Source organism: Cherax quadricarinatus, chromosome 97, assembly GCF_038502225.1.
Source record: "Cherax quadricarinatus isolate ZL_2023a chromosome 97, ASM3850222v1, whole genome shotgun sequence".
NCBI lineage: Eukaryota > Metazoa > Arthropoda > Malacostraca > Decapoda > Parastacidae > Cherax > Cherax quadricarinatus.
The window spans coordinates 4,535,789-4,557,671 of NC_091388.1; the positions used below are offsets into that span (position 1 = coordinate 4,535,789).

General features: G+C 43.7%; 1 protein-coding gene across 5 annotated transcripts in view; it reads right to left on the bottom strand.

Annotated features, from left to right (window-relative positions):
• The window catches only part of Pcif1 (Phosphorylated CTD-interacting factor 1), an 81,232-nt gene that overhangs the window by 25,422 nt on the left and 33,927 nt on the right, over window positions 1-21,883 (bottom strand). For 4 of the 5 annotated variants that reach the window (XM_070105156.1, XM_070105157.1, XM_070105154.1 and 1 more), the window contains exons 4-6: window positions 17,689-17,804; window positions 7,828-7,908; window positions 564-818 (exon numbers count right to left, since the gene is read on the bottom strand). In XM_070105156.1, the coding sequence (XP_069961257.1) occupies window positions 564-818; window positions 7,828-7,908; window positions 17,689-17,804 (452 nt within the window). The remainder of the gene's footprint in view (window positions 1-563; window positions 819-7,827; window positions 7,909-17,688; window positions 17,805-21,883) is intronic. The other variant, XM_070105158.1, reaches the window with a different exon arrangement.

The window sequence follows — 21,883 nt, forward strand, 5'->3', positions numbered from 1 at the left end:
TTCAGTATTGGTATTTAGTTAGTAATTATTTGTTTATTGCCTTATTCTGTGAAAGTAGTTATTTACTGACACTGATTTAGCATATCAGATTTGAGTTACGATATTTACAACTTACGACATTTACAATTTACGACATCTTCAACTTACAATATCTTCAACTTATGATATCTTCAACTTGCGATATCTTCAACATACGATATCTTCAACTTACGATATCTTCAACTTACGATATCCTCAACTTACGATACCTTCAGCTCACAATATCTTCAACTTACGATATCTTCAACTTACGATATCTTCAACTTACGATATCTTCAACTTACAATATCCTCAACTTACGACATCTTCAACTTACAATATCGTCAACTTACGATATCTTCAACTTAGAATAACTTTGTCAGAACGAAACCCCACAGTAAGTCGAGGACCCCTTTAGAAAGCCTTAAAACTACTACTGAAAGAATATGAGAGTAAGATTACACAGTGTTTAGTTATTGTATTCAACGAGGAACACTGAATAATTGGAATAATGCTTAACATTGAAGTACAAGAACGCTACCTACGCCAAGACAAATTTCTTGGATGCGGGTGCTCCAGAGGCCTCCTCTGATGCCCTCCTCTTGATCCCTGCTATGATTGGTGGAGCAGACGGGGATAGTGGCGTGCTACTAGTGGGAGTGGTGGCACTTCCGATTCCGCCTCCGCCAGGGCCGGGAGGAGTGACAGGTAGTGCAGTAGGAGGCACACTTACTCCGCCGCTCAATCCACTGACCAAACCACTGGTTAATCCGCTACTCAATCCACTGCTGTTTGCCGTGCTGCAGTTAAAACCAAAGAAAATTAAATTGTACACACATGGTACCAACAGCCTGGCTCATCAGGCAATAAACAGCATTAACCATAGAATTTACAACAGAATTAACCACAGCTTTCATATCACTAATAGTTAGGGGCCTGGATCTACTATGTAACTAATGAAGGTTAAGCTTCAGAGCCCCTAATCCCAGGAAGCCCCAAAAGTGACTTTAGTCCACATTGCTTCAAAATTTTGGGTCTACTGTATAAGAAGGAGCCTCATAACACTTTAAGCTTCAGGGTCCCTAATCCCAGAGGGCCCAGAAGCGACTTTAGTCCACACTGCTTAATTTTGGGTCTAGTGTACAAGGGGCCCCCATAACAGTTCAACCTTCAGGGGCCCCAAAAAATCAGGTCCACCACTGTTGATAAATGCAAATTCACAATATCGTGACCAGAACAATACACAAATAACCTGCACATAGGAGACTGAATTATTATTTTTTTTTTTTTATTATCACACTGGCCGATTCCCACCAAGGCAGGGTGGCCCGAAAAAGAAAAACTTTCATCATCATTCACTCCATCACTGTCTTGCCAGAAGGGTGCTTTACACTACAGTTTTTAAACTGCAACATTAACACCCCTCCTTCAGAGTGCAGGCACTGTACTTCCCATCTCCAGGACTCAAGTCCGGCCTGCCGGTTTCCCTGAATCCCTTCATAAATGTTACTTTGCTCACACTCCAACAGCACGTCAAGTACTAAAAACCATTTGTCTCCATTTACTCCTATCAAACACGCTCACGCATGCCTGCTGGAAGTCCAAGCCCCTCGCACACAAAACCTCCTTTACCCCCTCCCTCCAACCCTTCCTAGGCCGACCCCTACCCCGCCTTCCTTCCACCACAGACTGATACACTCTTGAAGTCATTCTGTTTCGCTCCATTCTCTCTACATGTCCGAACCACCTCAACAACCCTTCCTCAGCCCTCTGGACAACAGTTTTGGTAATCCCGCACCTCCTCCTAACTTCCAAACTACGAATTCTCTGCATTATATTCACACCACACATTGCCCTCAGACATGACATCTCCACTGCCTCCAGCCTTCTCCTCGCTGCAACATTCATCACCCACGCTTCACACCCATATAAGAGCGTTGGTAAAACTATACTTTCATACATTCCCCTCTTTGCCTCCAAGGACAAAGTTCTTTGTCTCCACAGACTCCTAAGTGCACCACTCACTCTTTTTCCCTCATCAATTCTATGATTCACCTCATCTTTCATAGACCCATCCGCTGACACGTCCACTCCCAAATATCTGAATATGTTCAGAATATGTTCAGTGAGTGGGTGAGATGTTATCAACAAATTTTGTTGAAAATAAGAAAAAGTTTTGGAGTGAGATTAACAAGTTAAGAAAGCCTAGAGAACAAATGGATTTGTCAGTTAAAAATAGGAGAGGAGAGTTATTAAATGGAGAGTTAGAGGTATTGGGAAGATGGAGGGAATATTTTGAGAAATTGTTAAATGTTGATGAAGATAGGGAAGCTGTGATTTCGTGTATAGGGCAAGGAGGAATAACATCTTATAGGAGTGAGAAAGAGCCAGTTGTGAGTGTGGGGGAAGTTCGTGAGGCAGTAGGTAAAATGAAAGGGGGTAAGGCAGCCGGGATTGATGGGATAAAGATAGAAATGTTAAAAGCAGGTGGGGATATAGTTTTGGAGTGGTTGGTGCAATTATTTAATAAATGTATGGAAGAGGGTAAGGTACCTAGGGATTGGCAGAGAGCATGCATAGTTCCTTTGTATAAAGGCAAAGGGGATAAAAGAGAGTGCAAAAATTATAGGGGGATAAGTCTGTTGAGTGTACCTGGTAAAGTGTATGGTAGAGTTATAATTGAAAGAATTAAGAGTAAGACGGAGAATAGGATAGCAGATGAACAAGGAGGCTTTAGGAAAGGTAGGGGGTGTGTGGACCAGGTGTTTACAGTGAAACATATAAGTGAACAATATTTAGATAAGGCTAAAGAGGTCTTTGTGGCATTTATGGATTTGGAAAAGGCGTATGACAGGGTGGATAGGGGGGCAATGTGGCAGATGTTGCAAGTGTATGGTGTAGGAGGTAGGTTACTGAAAGCAGTGAAGAGTTTTTACGAGGATAGTGAGGCTCAAGTTAGAGTATGTAGGAAAGAGGGAAATTTTTTCCCAGTAAAAGTAGGCCTTAGACAAGGATGTGTGATGTCACCGTGGTTGTTTAATATATTTATAGATGGGGTTGTAAGAGAAGTAAATGCGAGGGTCTTGGCAAGAGGCGTGGAGTTAAAAGATAAAGAATCACACACAAAGTGGGAGTTGTCACAGCTGCTCTTTGCTGATGACACTGTGCTCTTGGGAGATTCTGAAGAGAAGCTGCAGAGATTGGTGGATGAATTTGGTAGGGTGTGCAAAAGAAGAAAATTAAAGGTGAATACAGGAAAGAGTAAGGTTATGAGGATAACAAAAAGATTAGGTGATGAAAGATTGAATATCAGATTGGAGGGAGAGAGTATGGAGGAGGTGAACGTATTCAGATATTTGGGAGTGGACGTGTCAGCGGATGGGTCTATGAAAGATGAGGTGAATCATAGAATTGATGAGGGAAAAAGAGTGGTGCACTTAGGAGTCTGTGGAGACAAAGAACTTTGTCCTTGGAGGCAAAGAGGGGAATGTATGAGAGTATAGTTTTACCAACGCTCTTATATGGGTGTGAAGCGTGGGTGATGAATGTTGCAGCAAGGAGAAGGCTGGAGGCAGTGGAGATGTCATGTCTGAGGGCAATGTGTGGTGTGAATATAATGCAGAGAATTCGTAGTTTGGAAGTTAGGAGGAGGTGCGGGATTACCAAAACTGTTGTCCAGAGGGCTGAGGAAGGGTTGTTGAGGTGGTTTGGACATGTAGAGAGAATGGAGCGAAACAGAATGACTGCAAGAGTGTATCAGTCTGTAGTGGAAGGAAGGCGGGGTAGGGGTCGGCCTAGGAAAGGTTGGAGGGAGGGGGTAAAGGAGGTTTTGTGTGCGAGGGGCTTGGACTTCCAGCAAGCATGCATGAGCGTGTTTGATAGGAGTGAATGGAGACAAATGGTTTTTAATACTTGACGTGCTGTTGGAGTGTGAGCAAAGTAACATTTATGAAGGGATTCAGGGAAACCGGCAGGCCGGACTTGAGTCCTGGAGATGGGAAGTACAGTGCCTGCACTCTGAAGGAGGGGTGTTAATGTTGCAGTTTAAAAACTGTAGTGTAAAGCACCCTTCTGGCAAGACAGTGATGGAGTGAATGATGGTGAAAGTTTTTCTTTTTCGGGCCACCCTGCCTTGGTGGGAATCGGCCAGTGTGATAATAAAAAAAAATAAAGTCATTACAAAAATGTTTTGTTGATATTCAGTAGTAAAGTTCGACTTACGACCGGTTTCTCTGAACCGAACTCGGTCATAAGTCGGATGGTAGGTGTATTATTATTATTATTATTTCTAATATGACGTCATTTGTGCAAGTCGTCTGGCTACCACATCTCATATTTATATTCATTTATTCTATTGTGGGGTGTATTTATTTTCTTTATATGTTATGCACCGTGTTTATTATATATTTTTGAAAAAATATCAAATCAAAGTTTATTCTCTATAAGGATTACAATGCGGGGTTTACAGATTTTGGTTATTGTGTGGTTTATATATAATAAAATACTAATTACAGAGGGGATTAATGAAATGGATTAATGAAAATGCGTATATTAACGTATTATACGACATTTAAATGAGACTCGGTGATTATCATCATCATTAGTAATATGGCGTCTGGAGACATAAGACACTCTTACTGATTTTAATGTGTACCTGCACGCCAGCACAGTATGTAAGTTTATTTAGGTACAGGTATACATAAGTACAGTGGTCCCCTGCTTTTCGTAGTTCGCGGCAATCGTAAAATTCGCCAATCATAGGGGTATTTTCGTATAAACATGGACTCACTTTTCATAGGTTGACTCGCGAGTCGTAGTTCGTCCGGGACACATACGCACAGCGTGGGCCAGGGCGGCAGCCAGTCTGGCATTGTTTACCAGTGAGCGAAGATCCCCTCGCGTGCTCCAGCGAAATATTTCATAAGATTCCATTTATTTTAGTGCTTGCAAGTACTAAATAAGCTACCATGGCTCCAAAGAAAGCTCCTAGTGCCAAGCCTGTGGTAAAGAAGGTGAGAAATACGATTGAATTTAAGAAAACCATCATTGAACAACATGAAAGTGGTACAAGTGTGGCCGAACTGTCCAGGATGTATAAGAAACCCTACACAACCTTATGTTCCATAGTGGCCAAGAAAAATGAAATAAAGGATGCTGTTGTTGCAAAGGGAGTAACTATGCTGACAAAAATGAGATCACCAGTACTGAAGAGGTTGAGAAGTTATTATTGGTGTGGATAAATGAGAAACAATTAGCAGGAGATACTCTTATGACTTCGATTATTTGTGAAAAGGCTAGGCAGTTGCATGAAGATTTGGTAAAGAAATTGCCTGCAAATAGTGGTGAAGTGAGTGGATTTAAGGCCAGCAAAGGCTGGTTTGAGAGATTTAAGAACCGTACTGGCATACACAGTGTGATAAGGCATGGTGAAGCTGCCAGTTCGGACCACAAGGCGGCTGAAAAATATGTGCATGAATTCCAGGAGTACATAGGGCTGAAGGACTGAAACCTGAACAAGTGTTCAATTGTGACGAAACAGGCCTCTTTTCGAAGAAAATGCCAAAGAGGACCTTCATTACACAAGAGGAAAAGGCAATGCCAGAACATAAGCCTATGAAAGACAGGCTGACACTAATGTTCTGCGCTAATGCTAGTGGGGATTTCAAAGTGAAGCCTTACTAGTGTACCATTCAGAAAATCCCAGAGTGTTCAGGAAAAACAATGCTATGAAGAGTAAATTGTGTGTGTTTTGGAAATCTAATAGTAAGGCATGGGTCACGAGGGAAATTTTCGTCGAGTGGTTCAATGAAGTGTTTGGCCCTAGTGTGAAGGAGTATCTCCTGGAAAAGAAATTGGATCTCAAGTGCCTGCTAGTAGTGGACAATACACCTGCTCATCCTCCAAACTTGGATGACCTAATTTTTGAGGAGTTTGGGTTCATCACAGTAAGGTTCTTGCCCCCGAATACCACTCCTCTCCTCCAATCCATGGACCAGCAGGTTATTGCAAACTTTAAAAAACTCTACACAAAAGCAATGTTTCACAGGTGCTTGACTGTGACCACAGACACTCACTTGACCCTAAGGGAATTTTGGAGAGAACACTTCAGCATCCTCCACTGCATAACCCTTATAGGTATGGCTTGGGAGGGAGTGACTACCAGGACTTTGAACTCTGCCTGGAGAAAATTGTGACCAGATTGTGTCGGCAAGAGGGATTTTGAAGGATTTGGGACTGACCGTAATGAGCCTATGTCTGCTGTAAAGTCAATTGTGGCACTGGGGAGTTTCATGGGGTTGGATGTGAGTTTGGAGGATGTGGAAGAATTGGTGGAAGACCACAATGAAGAGCTCACCACTGAGGAGCTGCAAGAGCTTCAGCAGGAAGAGCAACACATCGCAGCTCAGAATCTTGCTGCAGAGGAGGAGGAAGAGAGATGGAAGAAGGTGCCTTCTTCAGAAATTAAAGAGATTTTTACTATGTGGGGTAAGATGGAAAGCTTTATGGAGAAACATCACCCTAACAAGGTTGTTGCAAGCCAGGTTGGCAACATGTACAGTGGCAAAGTCTTGGGCCATTTTAGGGAAGTGTTAGAGAGACACCAGAAACAGAGCTCTCTCCACAGTTATTTTGTGAGACAGGACTCCAGTGACTCTCAAGGTGGTCCTAGTGGCATTAAGAAACAGAGAAGACAAGCAACCCCAGAAAAGCAAATGGTACCTGAGGTGTTGCTGGAAGGGGATTCCCCTTCCAAACTCTAAACAATCCACTCTCTCTCCTCCTCCAGTCTCCCATACACTAAGAAGAATCTCCAATAAAGGTAAGTGTTATGCTGTTAATGTTTCATTCATCATTTCCCATTGTATTGTTTATGTACTACATGTATATTTCATGTAAAAAATTTTTTTGTTTTAATACTTCTGGGTGTCAGGAACAGATTAATTGTATTTACATTATTTCTTATGGGGAAAATTGATTCGTAAATCGTAAATTTCGTTTATAGTAACGGCTCCAAGAACGGATTAATTACAAACAATGAGGGACCACTGTATAATTATCAGAGTATATATAGAATATGAAATAACTTTTAAAAACACTTGAAATTTTGGAGTTTCCAGACATAATGGAAAGACTTAGTGCTTACCAATCTCACAGAGAATGTAAACCTGGTGGGGCATGGTGACCGTATTAGAAAGTCAGGTGGGGGGAGCCATATAGTGAGTTTTGGTCAGAATTTTTAATGACCATATTAGCGGAACGCTTTAAAGCGGGACCCTACTGTATTTCAACTTTACGATGGTTCAGCTTACAATATTTCAACTTTACAATGGATCAACTTACAATATTTCAACTTACGATGGGTTTGTTGGAATATGACCCCATAGTTAGTCAAGGACCCCCAGTACTTCCTCCAGTCTAAGCTAGAATACAACTCACACAACAACCATTTAATGCCCTTTGAAAGGCCCTCAAAAACTAGACTTATACATTAGATGTACAAGAGAATAATGGGTTTTTCGGTAAAAAAGTCAAGTCAAAATATACATGGTGTTGAGATATATTATTCTTGTTTTTGTATTATTATTATTATTATTATTATTATTATTATTATTATTATTATTATTGCTATTATTATTATTATTATTAATATGGCTATTATTATGATTGTAATTATTGTGCAGTTTGTCACAGGATTGCAATCAAAAAAAAAAGTGCAGGGAGGGTGATAGAGGACTAAAGCTGGGGAGAGGGTGAAATCAAGTCTATGGGGTAGGGGAGGCATCCCAGGCTAGGCCTACCCAGGCCTACCTCTTGGGGCCCCGCAGAGCAGCGGCGGCCGGGAAAGTCTCAGCCGGCGGCGGCTTAGCGGTCAGAGTTATGCATTCAGATCTGCCAAAGAGGGACACGTGTTAAACGGAAATCAGTGAACTGACAGATTTACAGATTTACCTCAAATCTGGCAGTTTTAAGAACATCTACATTTTTTAGTAGTTTTAAGGGCAAGATTTATAGATTTACCTCAAATCTGGCAGTTTTAAGATAAAAAATTTTAGATTTAGCTCATTAAATAGCAGAATTCACAGATTTTAACTCATTAAATTGAGGACTTTTTGCTACCTCCCTTTTTTTTGTAATAACCCATGCCTAGTTTTGAGTAGGCTTAGGCCTTAGGCCTAGTCTGTTGGAAATGCTCAGGTATGTTAGTGGCTGTCTGTGTGTCTGACAATATTATCTAACATGTAAATCACACATTGTACACTACGCAAAGTAATCAAATTTTTCATTCTGATGCTCTGTATTCCCATTAAGCCTACACAGACCGTCTCAAAACTACACCTACAAGATTGTCAGATAGACCTGCATACCCTGTAATTGTAGAAATAAAGATAATTATTATTACTCTTTCAACAAACTGGCCATATCCCACCAAGGCAGGGTGACCCAAAAAGAAAAAAAGTTTCTCTTTTTAACTTAAGTAATGTATACAGGAGAAGAGGTTACTAGCCCCTCGCTCCCAGCATGTTAGTTGCCTCTTATGACGTGCATGGCTTACAGAGGAAGAATTCTGTTCCACTTCCTCATACAGATACGAGGAAATAAACAAGAACAAGAACTAGTAAGAAAATAGAAGAAAACCCAGAGGGGTGTGTATATATATGTTTGTACAATTATGTGTAGTGTGACCTAAGTGTAAGTAGAAGTAGCAAGACGTACCTGAAACCTTGCATGTTTATGAGACAGAAAAAAGACACCAGCAATCCTACCATCATGTAAAACAATTACAGGCTTCCATTTTACACTCACTTGGCAGGACGGTAGTACTTCCCTGGGTGGTTGATGTCTACCAACCTACTACCACTGGATGGTAGTACCTCCTTGGGTGGTTGCTGTCTACCAACCTACTACCACAGGATGGTAGTACCTCCCTGGGAGGTTGATGTCTACCGACCTACTACCACAGACCACAGAATGGTAGTACCTCCCTGGGTGGTTGATGTCTACCAACCTACTACCACAGGACAGTATTACCTCCCTGGGTGGTTTATGTCTACCAACCTACTACCACAGGATGGTAGTACCTCCCTGGGTGGTTGATGTCTACCAACCTATTACCACAGGATGGTAGTACCTCCCTGGGTGGTTGATGTCTACCAATCTACTACCACAGGATGGTAGTACATCCCTGGGTGGTAGATGTCTACCAACCTACCACCACAGGATGGCAGTACATCCCTGGGCAGTTGATGTCTATCAACCTACTACCACAGGATGGCAGTACATCCCTGGGTGGTTGATGTCTACCAACCTACTACCACAGGATGGCAGTGCATCCCTGGGTGGTTGATGTCTACAACCTACTACCACAGGATGGCAGTATATCCCTGGGTGGTTGATATCTACCAACCAACTACCACAGGATAGCAGTACATCCCTGGGTGGTTGATGTCTACCAACCTACTACCACAAGACAGTAGTACCTCCCTGGGTGGTTGTCTACCAACCTACTACCACAGGATGGTAGTACCTCCCTGGGTGGTTGTTGTCTACCAGCCTACTACCACAGGATGGTAGTACCTCCCTGGGTGGTTGTTGTCTACCAACCTACTATAACAGGATAGTAGTACCTCCCTGGGTGGTTGTTGTTTACCAACCTACTACCACAGGATGGTAGTACATCACTAGGTGGTTATTGTCAACCAACCTGTCTTTAAGAAGGCACTGGACAGGTACCTAAAGTCAGTACCTGACTAGCCAGGCTGTGGTTCGTACGTCAGCTTGCGTGCAGCCAACAGTACAGCCTGGTTCATCAGACCCTGATCCACCATCAGGCCTGGTCTCAGACCGAGCCGACGCGGCATTGACCCCCGAAACCCTCTCCAGGTAAACCTACTACCACAGGACAGTAGTACCTCCCTGGGTGGTTGTTGTCTACCAACCTACTACAACAGGATGGTAGTACCTCCCTGGGTGGTTGCCTTCTACCAACCTACTACCCTAGGGTGGTAATACCTCTCTGTGTGGTTGCTGTCTACCAACTTACTACCACAAGATGGTAGTACCTCCCTGGGTGGTTGTTGTCTACCAACTTACTACCACAAGATGGTAGTACCTCCCTGGGTGGTTGTTGTCTACCAACTTACTACCACAAGATGGTAGTACCTCCCTGGGTGGTTGTTGTCTACCAACCTACTACCACAGGATGGTAGTACCTCCCTGGGTGGTTGTTGTCTACCAACTTACTACCACAGGACAGTAGGATGGTAGTATCTCCCTGGGTGGTTGTTGACTACCAGCCTACTACCACAGTACAGTAGGATGGTAGTATCTCCCTGGGTGGTTGTTGACTACCAGCCTACTACCACAGGACAGTAGGATGGTAGTATCTCCCTGGGTGGTTGTTGTCTACCAACTTACTACCACAGGACAGTAGGATGGTAGTATCTCCCTGGGTGGTTGTTGACTACCAGCCTACTACCACAGGAAAGTAGGATGGTAGTATCTCCCTGGGTGGTTGTTGTCTACCAACCTACTACCACAGGATGGTAGTACCTCCCTGGGTGGTTGTTGTCTACCAACCTACTACCACAGGATGGTAGTACCTCCCTGGGTGGTTGTTGTCTACCAACCTACTACCACAGGATGGTAGTACCTCCCTGGGTGGTTGTTGTCTACCAACTTACTACCACAGGACAGTAGGATGGTAGTATCTCCCTGGGTGGTTGTTGACTACCAGCCTACTACCACAGGACAGTAGGATGGTAGTATCTCCCTGGGTGGTTGTTGTCTACCAACTTACTACCACAAGACAGTAGGATGGTAGTATCTCCCTGGGTGGTTGTTGACTACCAGCCTACTACCACAGGACAGTAGGATGGTAGTATCTCCCTGGGTGGTTGTTGACTACCAGCCTACTACCACAGGACAGTAGGATGGTAGTATCTCCCTGGGTGGTTGTTGTCTACCAACCTACTACCACAGGATGGTAGTACCTCCCTGGGTGGTTGTTGTCTACCAACTTACTACCACAGGACAGTAGGATGGTAGTATCTCCCTGGGTGGTTGTTGACTACCAGCCTACTACCACAGGACAGTAGGATGGTAGTATCTCCCTGGGTGGTTGTTGACTACCAGCCTACTACCACAGGACAGTAGGATGGTAGTATCTCCCTGGGTGGTTGTTGTCTACCAACTTACTACCACAGGACAGTAGGATGGTAGTATCTCCCTGGGTGGTTGTTGACTACCAGCCTACTACCACAGGACAGTAGGATGGTAGTATCTCCCTGGGTGGTTGTTGACTACCAGCCTACTACCAAAGGACAGTAGGATGGTAGTATCTCCCTGGGTGGTTGTTGACTACCAGCCTACTACCACAGGACAGTACGATGGTAGTATCTCCCTGGGTGGTTGTTGTCTACCAACTTACTACCACAGGACAGTAGGATGGTAGTACCTCCCTGGGTGGTTGTTGTCTACCAGCCTACTACCACAGGACAGTAGGATGGTAGTATCTCCCTGGGTGGTTGTTGTCTACCAACTTACTACCACAGGACAGTAGGATGGTAGTATCTCCCTGGGTGGTTGTTGTCTACCAACTTACTACCACAGGACAGTAGGATGGTAGTACCTCCCTGGGTGGTTGTTGACTACCAGCCTACTACCACAGGACAGTAGGATGGTAGTATCTCCCTGGGTGGTTGTTGTCTACCAACTTACTACCACAGGACAGTAGGATGGTAGTACCTCCCTGGGTGGTTGTTGTCTACCAACCTACTACCACAGGATGGTAGTACCTCCCTGGGTGGTTGTTGTCTACCAACTTACTACCACAGGACAGTACGATGGTAGTATCTCCCTGGGTGGTTGTTGTCTACCAACTTACTACCACAGGACAGTAGGATGGTAGTACCTCCCTGGGTGGTTGTTGTCTACCAGCCTACTACCACAGGACAGTAGGATGGTAGTATCTCCCTGGGTGGTTGTTGTCTACCAACTTACTACCACAGGACAGTAGGATGGTAGTATCTCCCTGGGTGGTTGTTGTCTACCAACTTACTACCACAGGACAGTAGGATGGTAGTACCTCCCTGGGTGGTTGTTGACTACCAGCCTACTACCACAGGACAGTAGGATGGTAGTATCTCCCTGGGTGGTTGTTGTCTACCAACTTACTACCACAGGACAGTAGGATGGTATTATCTCCCTGGGTGGTTGTTGACTACCAGCCTACTACCACAGGACGGTAGGATGGTAGTATCTCCCTGGGTGGTTGTTGACTACCAGCCTACTACCACAGGACAGTAGGATGGTAGTATCTCCCTGGGTGGTTGTTGTCTACCAACTTACTACCACAGGACAGTAGGATGGTAGTACCTCCCTGGGTGGTTGTTGTCTACCAGCCTACTACCACAGGACAGTAGGATGGTAGTATCTCCCTGGGTGGTTGTTGACTACCAGCCTACTACCACAGGACGGTAGGATGGTAGCACCTCCCTGGGTGGTTGTCTACCAACCTACTACCACAGGACGGTAGGATGGTAGCACCTCCCTGGGTGGTTGTCTACCAACCTACTACCACAGGACGGTAGGATGGTAGCACCTCCCTGGGTGGTTGTCTACCAACCTACTACCACAGGACGGTAGGATGGTAGCACCTCCCTGGGTGGTTGTCTACCAACCTACTACTCATTATTATTATTATTATTATTATTTTTATTATTGTGATGGACTAATTGCATTGTCTGTCTCTACTACTCCTAATGCCTCTGTTTGTGACTGAAGAACTCTACTGTGTGGGTGAAGTGTTCTGACTCTAGGTACCTGACCATTGTACATATGTCTCATCATCTTCTACACAAGAGGGGTTAGAATTAAGTGGGACTTGTATGAGAGGGGTTAGAATTAAGTAGGACTTGTATGAGAGGGGTTAGAATTAAGTGGGACTTGTATGAGAGGGGTTAGAATTAAGTGGGACTTGTATGAGAGGGGTTAGAATTAAGTGGGACTTGTATGAGAGGGGTTAGAATTAAGTGGGACTTGTATGAGAGGGGTTAGAATTAAGTGGGACTTGTATGAGAGGGGTTAGAATTAAGTGGGACTTGTATGAGAGGGGTTAGAATTAAGTAGGACTTGTATGAGAGGGGTTAGAATTAAGTGGGACTTGTATGAGAGGGGTTAGAATTAAGTAGGACTTGTATGAGAGGGGTTAGAATTAAGTGGGACTTGTATGAGAGGGGTTAGAATTAAGTAGGACTTGTATGAGAGGGGTTAGAATTAAGTAGGACTTGTATGAGAGGGGTTAGAATTAAGTGGGACTTGTATGAGAGGGGTTAGAATTAAGTAGGACTTGTATGAGAGGGGTTAGAATTAAGTAGGACTTGTATGAGAGGGGTTAGAATTAAGTGGGACTTGTATGAGAGGGGTTAGAATTAAGTGGGACTTGTATGAGAGGGGTTAGAATTAAGTAGGACTTGTATGAGAGGGGTTAGAATTAAGTGGGACTTGTATGAGAGGGGTTAGAATTAAGTAGGACTTGTATGAGAGGGGTTAGAATTAAGTAGGACTTGTATGAGAGGGGTTAGAATTAAGTAGGACTTGTATGAGAGGGGTTAGAATTAAGTAGGACTTGTATGAGAGGGGTTAGAATTAAGTAGGACTTGTATGAGAGGGGTTAGAATTAAGTGGGACTTGTATGAGAGGGGTTAGAATTAAGTAGGACTTGTATGAGAGGGGTTAGAATTAAGTGGGACTTGTATGAGAGGGGTTAGAATTAAGTAGGACTTGTATGAGAGGGGTTAGAATTAAGTAGGACTTGTATGAGAGGGGTTAGAATTAAGTGGGACTTGTATGAGAGGGGTTAGAATTAAGTAGGACTTGTATGAGAGGGGTTAGAATTAAGTGGGACTTGTATGAGAGGGGTTAGAATTAAGTAGGACTTGTATGAGAGGGGTTAGAATTAAGTAGGACTTGTATGAGAGGGGTTAGAATTAAATGGGACTTGTATGAGAGGGGTTAGAATTAAGTAGGACTTGTATGAGAGGGGTTAGAATTAAGTGGGACTTGTATGAGAGGGGTTAGAATTAAGTAGGACTTGTATGAGAGGGGTTAGAATTAAGTAGGACTTGTATGAGAGGGGTTAGAATTAAGTAGGACTTGTATGAGAGGGGTTAGAATTAAGTAGGACTTGTATGAGAGGGGTTAGAATTAAGTGGGACTTGTATGAGAGGGGTTAGAATTAAGTAGGACTTGTATGAGAGGGGTTAGAATTAAGTAGGACTTGTATGAGAGGGGTTAGAATTAAGTGGGACTTGTATGAGAGGGGTTAGAATTAAGTAGGACTTGTATGAGAGGGGTTAGAATTAAGTGGGACTTGTATGAGAGGGGTTAGAATTAAGTAGGACTTGTATGAGAGGGGTTAGAATTAAGTAGGACTTGTATGAGAGGGGTTAGAATTAAGTAGGACTTGTATGAGAGGGGTTAGAATTAAGTAGGACTTGTATGAGAGGGGTTAGAATTAAGTGGGACTTGTATGAGAGGGGTTAGAATTAAGTAGGACTTGTATGAGAGGGGTTAGAATTAAGTAGGACTTGTATGAGAGGGGTTAGAATTAAGTGGGACTTGTATGAGAGGGGTTAGAATTAAGTAGGACTTGTATGAGAGGGGTTAGAATTAAGTAGGACTTGTATGAGAGGGGTTAGAATTAAGTGGGACTTGTATGAGAGGGGTTAGAATTAAGTAGGACTTGTATGAGAGGGGTTAGAATTAAGTAGGACTTGTATGAGAGGGGTTAGAATTAAGTGGGACTTGTATGAGAGGGGTTAGAATTAAGTGGGACTTGTATGAGAGGGGTTAGAATTAAGTGGGACTTGTATGAGAGGGGTTAGAATTAAGTGGGACTTGTATGAGAGGGGTTAGAATTAAGTGGGACTTGTATGAGAGGGGTTAGAATTAAGTGGGACTTGTATGAGAGGGGTTAGAATTAAGTGGGACTTGTATGAGAGGGGTTAGAATTAAGTGGGACTTGTATGAGAGGGGTTAGAATTAAGTAGGACTTGTATGAGAGGGGTTAGAATTAAGTGGGACTTGTATGAGAGGGGTTAGAATTAAGTGGGACTTGTATGAGAGGGGTTAGAATTAAGTAGGACTTGTATGAGAGGGGTTAGAATTAAGTAGGACTTGTATGAGAGGGGTTAGAATTAAGTAGGACTTGTATGAGAGGGGTTAGAATTAAGTAGGACTTGTATGAGAGGGGTTAGAATTAAGTAGGACTTGTATGAGAGGGGTTAGAATTAAGTAGGACTTGTATGAGAGGGGTTAGAATTAAGTAGGACTTGTACGAGAGGGGTTAGAATTAAGTGGGACTTGTATGAGAGGGGTTAGAATTAAGTAGGACTTGTATGAGAGGGGTTAGAATTAAGTAGGACTTGTATGAGAGGGGTTAGAATTAAGTGGGACTTGTATGAGAGGGGTTAGAATTAAGTGGGACTTGTATGAGAGGGGTTAGAATTAAGTGGGACTTGTATGAGAGGGGTTAGAATTAAGTGGGACTTGTATGAGAGGGGTTAGAATTAAGTGGGACTTGTATGAGAGGGGTTAGAATTAAGTGGGACTTGTATGAGAGGGGTTAGAATTAAGTGGGACTTGTATGAGAGGGGTTAGAATTAAGTAGGACTTGTATGAGAGGGGTTAGAATTAAGTGGGACTTGTATGAGAGGGGTTAGAATTAAGTGGGACTTGTATGAGAGGGGTTAGAATTAAGTAGGACTTGTATGAGAGGGGTTAGAATTAAGTAGGACTTGTATGAGAGGGGTTAGAATTAAGTGGGACTTGTATGAGAGGGGTTAGAATTAAGTGGGACTTGTATGAGAGGGGTTAGAATTAAGTGGGACTTGTATGAGAGGGGTTAGAATTAAGTATTACTTGTATGAGAGGGGTTAGAATTAAGTGGGACTTGTATGAGAGGGGTTAGAATTAAGTAGGACTTGTATGAGAGGGGTTAGAATTAAGTGGGACTTGTATGAGAGGGGTTAGAATTAAGTAGGACTTGTATGAGAGGGGTTAGAATTAAGTGGGACTTGTATGAGAGGGGTTAGAATTAAGTGGGACTTGTATGAGAGGGGTTAGAATTAAGTGGGACTTGTATGAGAGGGGTTAGAATTAAGTGGGACTTGTATGAGAGGGGTTAGAATTAAGTGGGACTTGTATGAGAGGGGTTAGAATTAAGTGGGACTTGTATGAGAGGGGTTAGAATTAAGTGGGACTTGTATGAGAGGGGTTAGAATTAAGTGGGACTTGTATGAGAGGGGTTAGAATTAAGTGGGACTTGTATGAGAGGGGTTAGAATTAAGTGGGACTTGTATGAGAGGGGTTAGAATTAAGTGGGACTTGTATGAGAGGGGTTAGAATTAAGTAGGACTTGTATGAGAGGGGTTAGAATTAAGTGGGACTTGTATGAGAGGGGTTAGAATTAAGTGGGACTTGTATGAGAGGGGTTAGAATTAAGTGGGACTTGTATGAGAGGGGTTAGAATTAAGTGGGACTTGTATGAGAGGGGTTAGAATTAAGTAGGACTTGTATGAGAGGGGTTAGAATTAAGTGGGACTTGTATGAGAGGGGTTAGAATTAAGTAGGACTTGTATGAGAGGGGTTAGAATTAAGTGGGACTTGTATGAGAGGGGTTAGAATTAAGTAGGACTTGTATGAGAGGGGTTAGAATTAAGTGGGACTTGTATGAGAGGGGTTAGAATTAAGTAGGACTTGTATGAGAGGGGTTAGAATTAAGTGGGACTTGTATGAGAGGGGTTAGAATTAAGTGGGACTTGTATGAGAGGGGTTAGAATTAAGTGGGACTTGTATGAGAGGGGTTAGAATTAAGTGGGACTTGTATGAGAGGGGTTAGAATTAAGTGGGACTTGTATGAGAGGGGTTAGAATTAAGTGGGACTTGTATGAGAGGGGTTAGAATTAAGTGGGACTTGTATGAGAGGGGTTAGAATTAAGTGGGACTTGTATGAGAGGGGTTAGAATTAAGTGGGACTTGTATGAGAGGGGTTAGAATTAAGTGGGACTTGTATGAGAGGGGTTAGAATTAAGTGGGACTTGTATGAGAGGGGTTAGAATTAAGTGGGACTTGTATGAGAGGGGTTAGAATTAAGTGGGACTTGTATGAGAGGGGTTAGAATTAAGTGGGACTTGTATGAGAGGGGTTAGAATTAAGTGGGACTTGTATGAGAGGGGTTAGAATTAAGTGGGACTTGTATGAGAGGGGTTAGAATTAAGTGGGACTTGTATGAGAGGGGTTAGAATTAAGTGGGACTTGTATGAGAGGGGTTAGAATTAAGTGGGACTTGTATGAGAGGGGTTAGAATTAAGTAGGACTTGTATGAGAGGGGTTAGAATTAAGTGGGACTTGTATGAGAGGGGTTAGAATTAAGTGGGACTTGTATGAGAGGGGTTAGAATTAAGTGGGACTTGTATGAGAGGGGTTAGAATTAAGTGGGACTTTTATGCATTTGGACCATTTGGTCCAAATGGTCCAAATCGGACAGAAGTGTCATCATAATGTCCTCTGTGCTACATGCGTGTTGTTTGTTTATCATTCCAGTTGTGGTATCATACATTCGTGTCCTCTAAGAGGGACATTTCGTCACAAAACGAAGAGATTTCATACCTCTGGCTGGCGCTGGCACTCGAAGTGCTACCATTGGTGGGATTCTGGATGCCCAGAGGGTCACTTATGGGGTCGTATTGCTGCTGTTGCTGCTGCGGTGGTAGTGGTGGGTGTTGCTGTTAGGTAAAATAAGTAAGTAAATAAGTAAACAGTAGGTCCCCCATATCTGCGGGTTTGGTATCCACGGGTTCAGTTATCCATGGTTTACTGTAGTTCAAAAACACCTCTTAATTTTATATAATAATAATGGAGACAAAGCACAAAAGTAGTGATGGTGACAGTTGTAATAAAGTTGGTAGAATTACTTGATAATGGCTTGATAAAGTTCCTGGAGAGCGAAACGTTGCCACAATAAATGTCACATTAGTTGCACTTGTGTCCTTTTACTTTACATGGTGACAGTTGTTCGTCTAAGAGAAGTTGCCAAGTTCTTCCCATCAGTGAAAAAGTGATAATTCTCCACTTACTGTGTATAGTTTATCAATTAAACTTTATAATAGGTATGTATAGCACTTATATATAGTGTTTGCTACTCTCTACAGTTTCAGTATCCACGGCAGGTCCTTGGAACGTATCCCCCGAGGATATGGGCGTGTCCTACTGTATACAGTAGGACACCCCCATATCAGTGGGGGATACAATCCTAGGAGCTGCTGCAGATACCTCCACACACACATATATATATTATTTTGTTATTAACACATCAGCCGATTCCCACCAAGGCAGGGTGGCCTGAAAAAGAAAAACTTTCACCATTCACTCCATCACTGTCTTGCCAAAGGGGCACTTTATACTACAGTTATAAAACTGCAACATTAACACCCCTCCTTCAGAGTGTAGACATTGTACTTCCCATCTCCAGGACTCAAGAGTGAGTGAGTGTACTCACTTAGTTGAGGTTGCGGGGGTCGAGTCCGAGCTCCTCTGTGTACTCACCTATTTGAACTCACCTATTTGTGGTTGCAGGGGTCGAGTCCTAGCTCCTGGCCCCGCCTCTTCACCGGTTGCTACTAGGCCCTCTCTCTCCCCGCTCCATGAGCTTTATCAAACCTCGTCTTAAAACTGTGTATGGTTCCTGCCTCCACTACGTCATTTTCTAGGCTATTCCACTGCCTTACAACTCTATGACTGAAGAAATACTTCCTACTATCTCTCTGACTCATTTGTGTCTTCAACTTCTAATTGTGGCCTCTTGTTTCTGTGTCCCCTCCCTGGAACATCCTGTCTTTGTCCACCTTGTCTATTCCACGCAATATTTTATATGTCGTTATCATGTCTCCCCTGACCCTCCTGTATTCCAGTGTGGTCAGGCCGATTTCCCTTAATCTTTCCTCATAGGACATTCCCCTTAGCTCTGGAACTAACCTTGTCGCAAACCTTTGTACTTTCTCTAGTTTCTTGACGTGCTTTATCAAGTGCGGGTTCCAAACAGGTGCTGCATACTCCAGTATGGGCCTGACATACACGGTGTACAGTGTCTTGAATGATTCCTTACTAAGGTATCGGAATGCTGTTCTCAGGTTTGCCAGGCGCCCATATGCTGCAGCAGTTATCTGATTGATGTGTGCTTCCGGAGACATGCTTGGTGTGATACTCACCCCAATATCTTTCTCCTTGAGTGAGGTTTGCAGTCTTTGGCCACCTAGCCTATACTCTGTCTGTGGTCTTCTGTGCCCCTCCCCCATCTTCATGACTTTGCATTTGGCAGGATTAAATTCGAGAAGCCATTTGCTGGACCAGGTGTCCAGTCTGTCCAGGTCTCTTTGAAGTCCTTCCTGGTCCTCATCAGATTTAATTCTCCTCATTAACTTCACATCATCTGCAAACAGGGACACTTCTGAGTCTAACCCTTCCGTCATGTCGTTCACATATACCAAAAATAGCACTGGTCCTAGGACCGACCCCTGTGGGACCCCGCTCGTCACAGGTGCCCACTGTGATACATCATTACGTACCATGACTCGTTGTTGCCTCCCTGTCAGGTATTCTCTGATCCATTGCAGTGCCCTTCCTGTTATATGCGCCTGATGCTCTAGCTTCTGCACTAATCTCTTGTGAGGAACTGTGTCAAAGGCCTTCTTGCAGTCCAAGAAGATGCAATCAACCCACCCCTCTCTCTCTTGTCTTACTTCTGTTATTTTATCATAAAACTCCAGAAGGTTTGTGACACAGGATTTGCCTTCCGTGAATCCGTGCTGGTTGGCATTTATACTCCTGTTCCGTTCCAGGTGCTCCACCACTCTCCTCCTGATAATCTTCTCCATAATTTTGCATACTATACACATCAATGACACAGGTCTATAGTTTAGTGCCTCTTTTCTGTCTCCTTTTTTAAAAATGGGAACTACATTTGCCGTCTTCCATACCTCAGGTAGTTGCCCAGTTTCCAGGGATGTGTTGAAGATTGTGGTAAGTGGCACGCACAACATATCTGCTCCCTCTCTAAGGACCCACGGGGAGATGTTGTCTGGTCCCATTGCCTTTGAGGTATCGATGTCCCTTAGCAGTTTCTTCACCTCCTCCTCATCTGTATGTATGTCGTCCAACACTTGTTGGTGTATTCCTTGCTGGTGTCCCCATCTGGTCTGTCCCCCCAGAGTCCTTCCTGTCTCTACTGTAAATACTTCCTTAAATCTCATGTTGAGCTCCTCACATACCTCTTGATCGTTTCTTGTGAGTTCTCCACCTTCTTTCCTCAGCCTTATCACCTGGTCCTTGACTGTTGTCTTCCTCCTAATGTGGCTATACAGCAGTTTCGGGTCAGATTTGACTTTCGATGCTATGTCGTTTTCATACTGTCGCTGGGCCTCCCTCCTTATCTGTGCATACTCGTTTCTGGCTCTTCTACTAATCTCCTTGTTTTCCTGGGTCCTATGCCTCCTGTACCTTTTCCATTCTCTGTTGCACTTAGTTTTTGCCTCCCTACACCTTCGGGTAAACCAAGGACTCGTTTTGGTCTTCCTATTATTTCCGTTTCCCTTGGGAACAAAACTTTCCTCTGCCTCCTTGCACTTTGATGCCACATATTCCATCATCTCGTTTACTGATTTTCCTACCATTTCTCTGTCCCACTGAACCTCCTGCAGGAAGTTTCTCATACCTGTGTAGTCCCCCCTTTTATAGTTTGGCCTTTCCCCTTCAGTTCCTGTTACCTTCTCCACTTGTAACTCTACTATATAGTCAAAACTCAGAACCACATGATCGCCAGCTCCAAGGGGCCTCTCATAAGTGATGTCCTCAATGTCTGAACTGCTCAATGTGAACACAAGATCCAGTCTTGCTGGCTCATCCTCCCCTCTCTCTCTGGTTGTGTCCCTGACATGTTGATGCATGAGGTTTTCAAGTACCACATCCATCATCTTGGCTCTCCATGTTTCGGGACCCCCATGTGGCTCCAGGTTTTCCCAGTCGATCTCCCTGTGGTTGAAATCGCCCATTACCAGTAACTTTGCTCTGCTCGAGTGAGCTCTTCTTGCCACCTCAGCCAGTGTGTCCACCATCACCCTGTTGTTTACTTCGTACTCCTCTCTTGGCCTCCTGCAGTTCTGTGGTGGGTTATACATCACTCCAATGACTACTTTATGTTCTCCGGACTGAATTGTACCTACAATGTAGTCTCTTTCTCCAATCATGTCCATGCCTTCCATTTCCTCAAATCCCCATCGGTGTTTTATGAGCAGTGCAACCCCTCCTCCCCCTCTACTCCTTCTATCTTTCCTCAGGATCTGATATCCTGTTGGGAAGATTGTGTCTGTTATTGTCTCAGCGAGTTTTGTTTCTGTGACTGCTATGATGTCTGGGGATTTTTCACTGATTCTTTCATTCCACTCCTCATGTTTATTCATTATTCCATCCGCGTTTGTGTACCAAACCTTTAGTTTCTTTTCTATCATTGTGGTCATGCAAGAATATTGGGGTTGGGGGAGCGAGAGCCTTGGTGGGGGCCTATATGGGGCTGTGGTGTAGGTGGGGTTTGTGTTGATGGGGGTGGGGTCAGAATGCCCATAAGGGACAGCTGTTGGGGTGAGGTTTGTGATATGGGGAGTGGTGGCAGAGGGAACAGTGAGTGGGTTGTAGTATAGGTTGCTCAGTTGCGTTGGGAATGTCGCGGGTGGAGTCTTTTGGTGGGAGATTCTGTGGGGTGTGTTTGCCCTTCCTCCTGTGGCTGGGTCCTGCTCATTTTCATTGCTTCTCG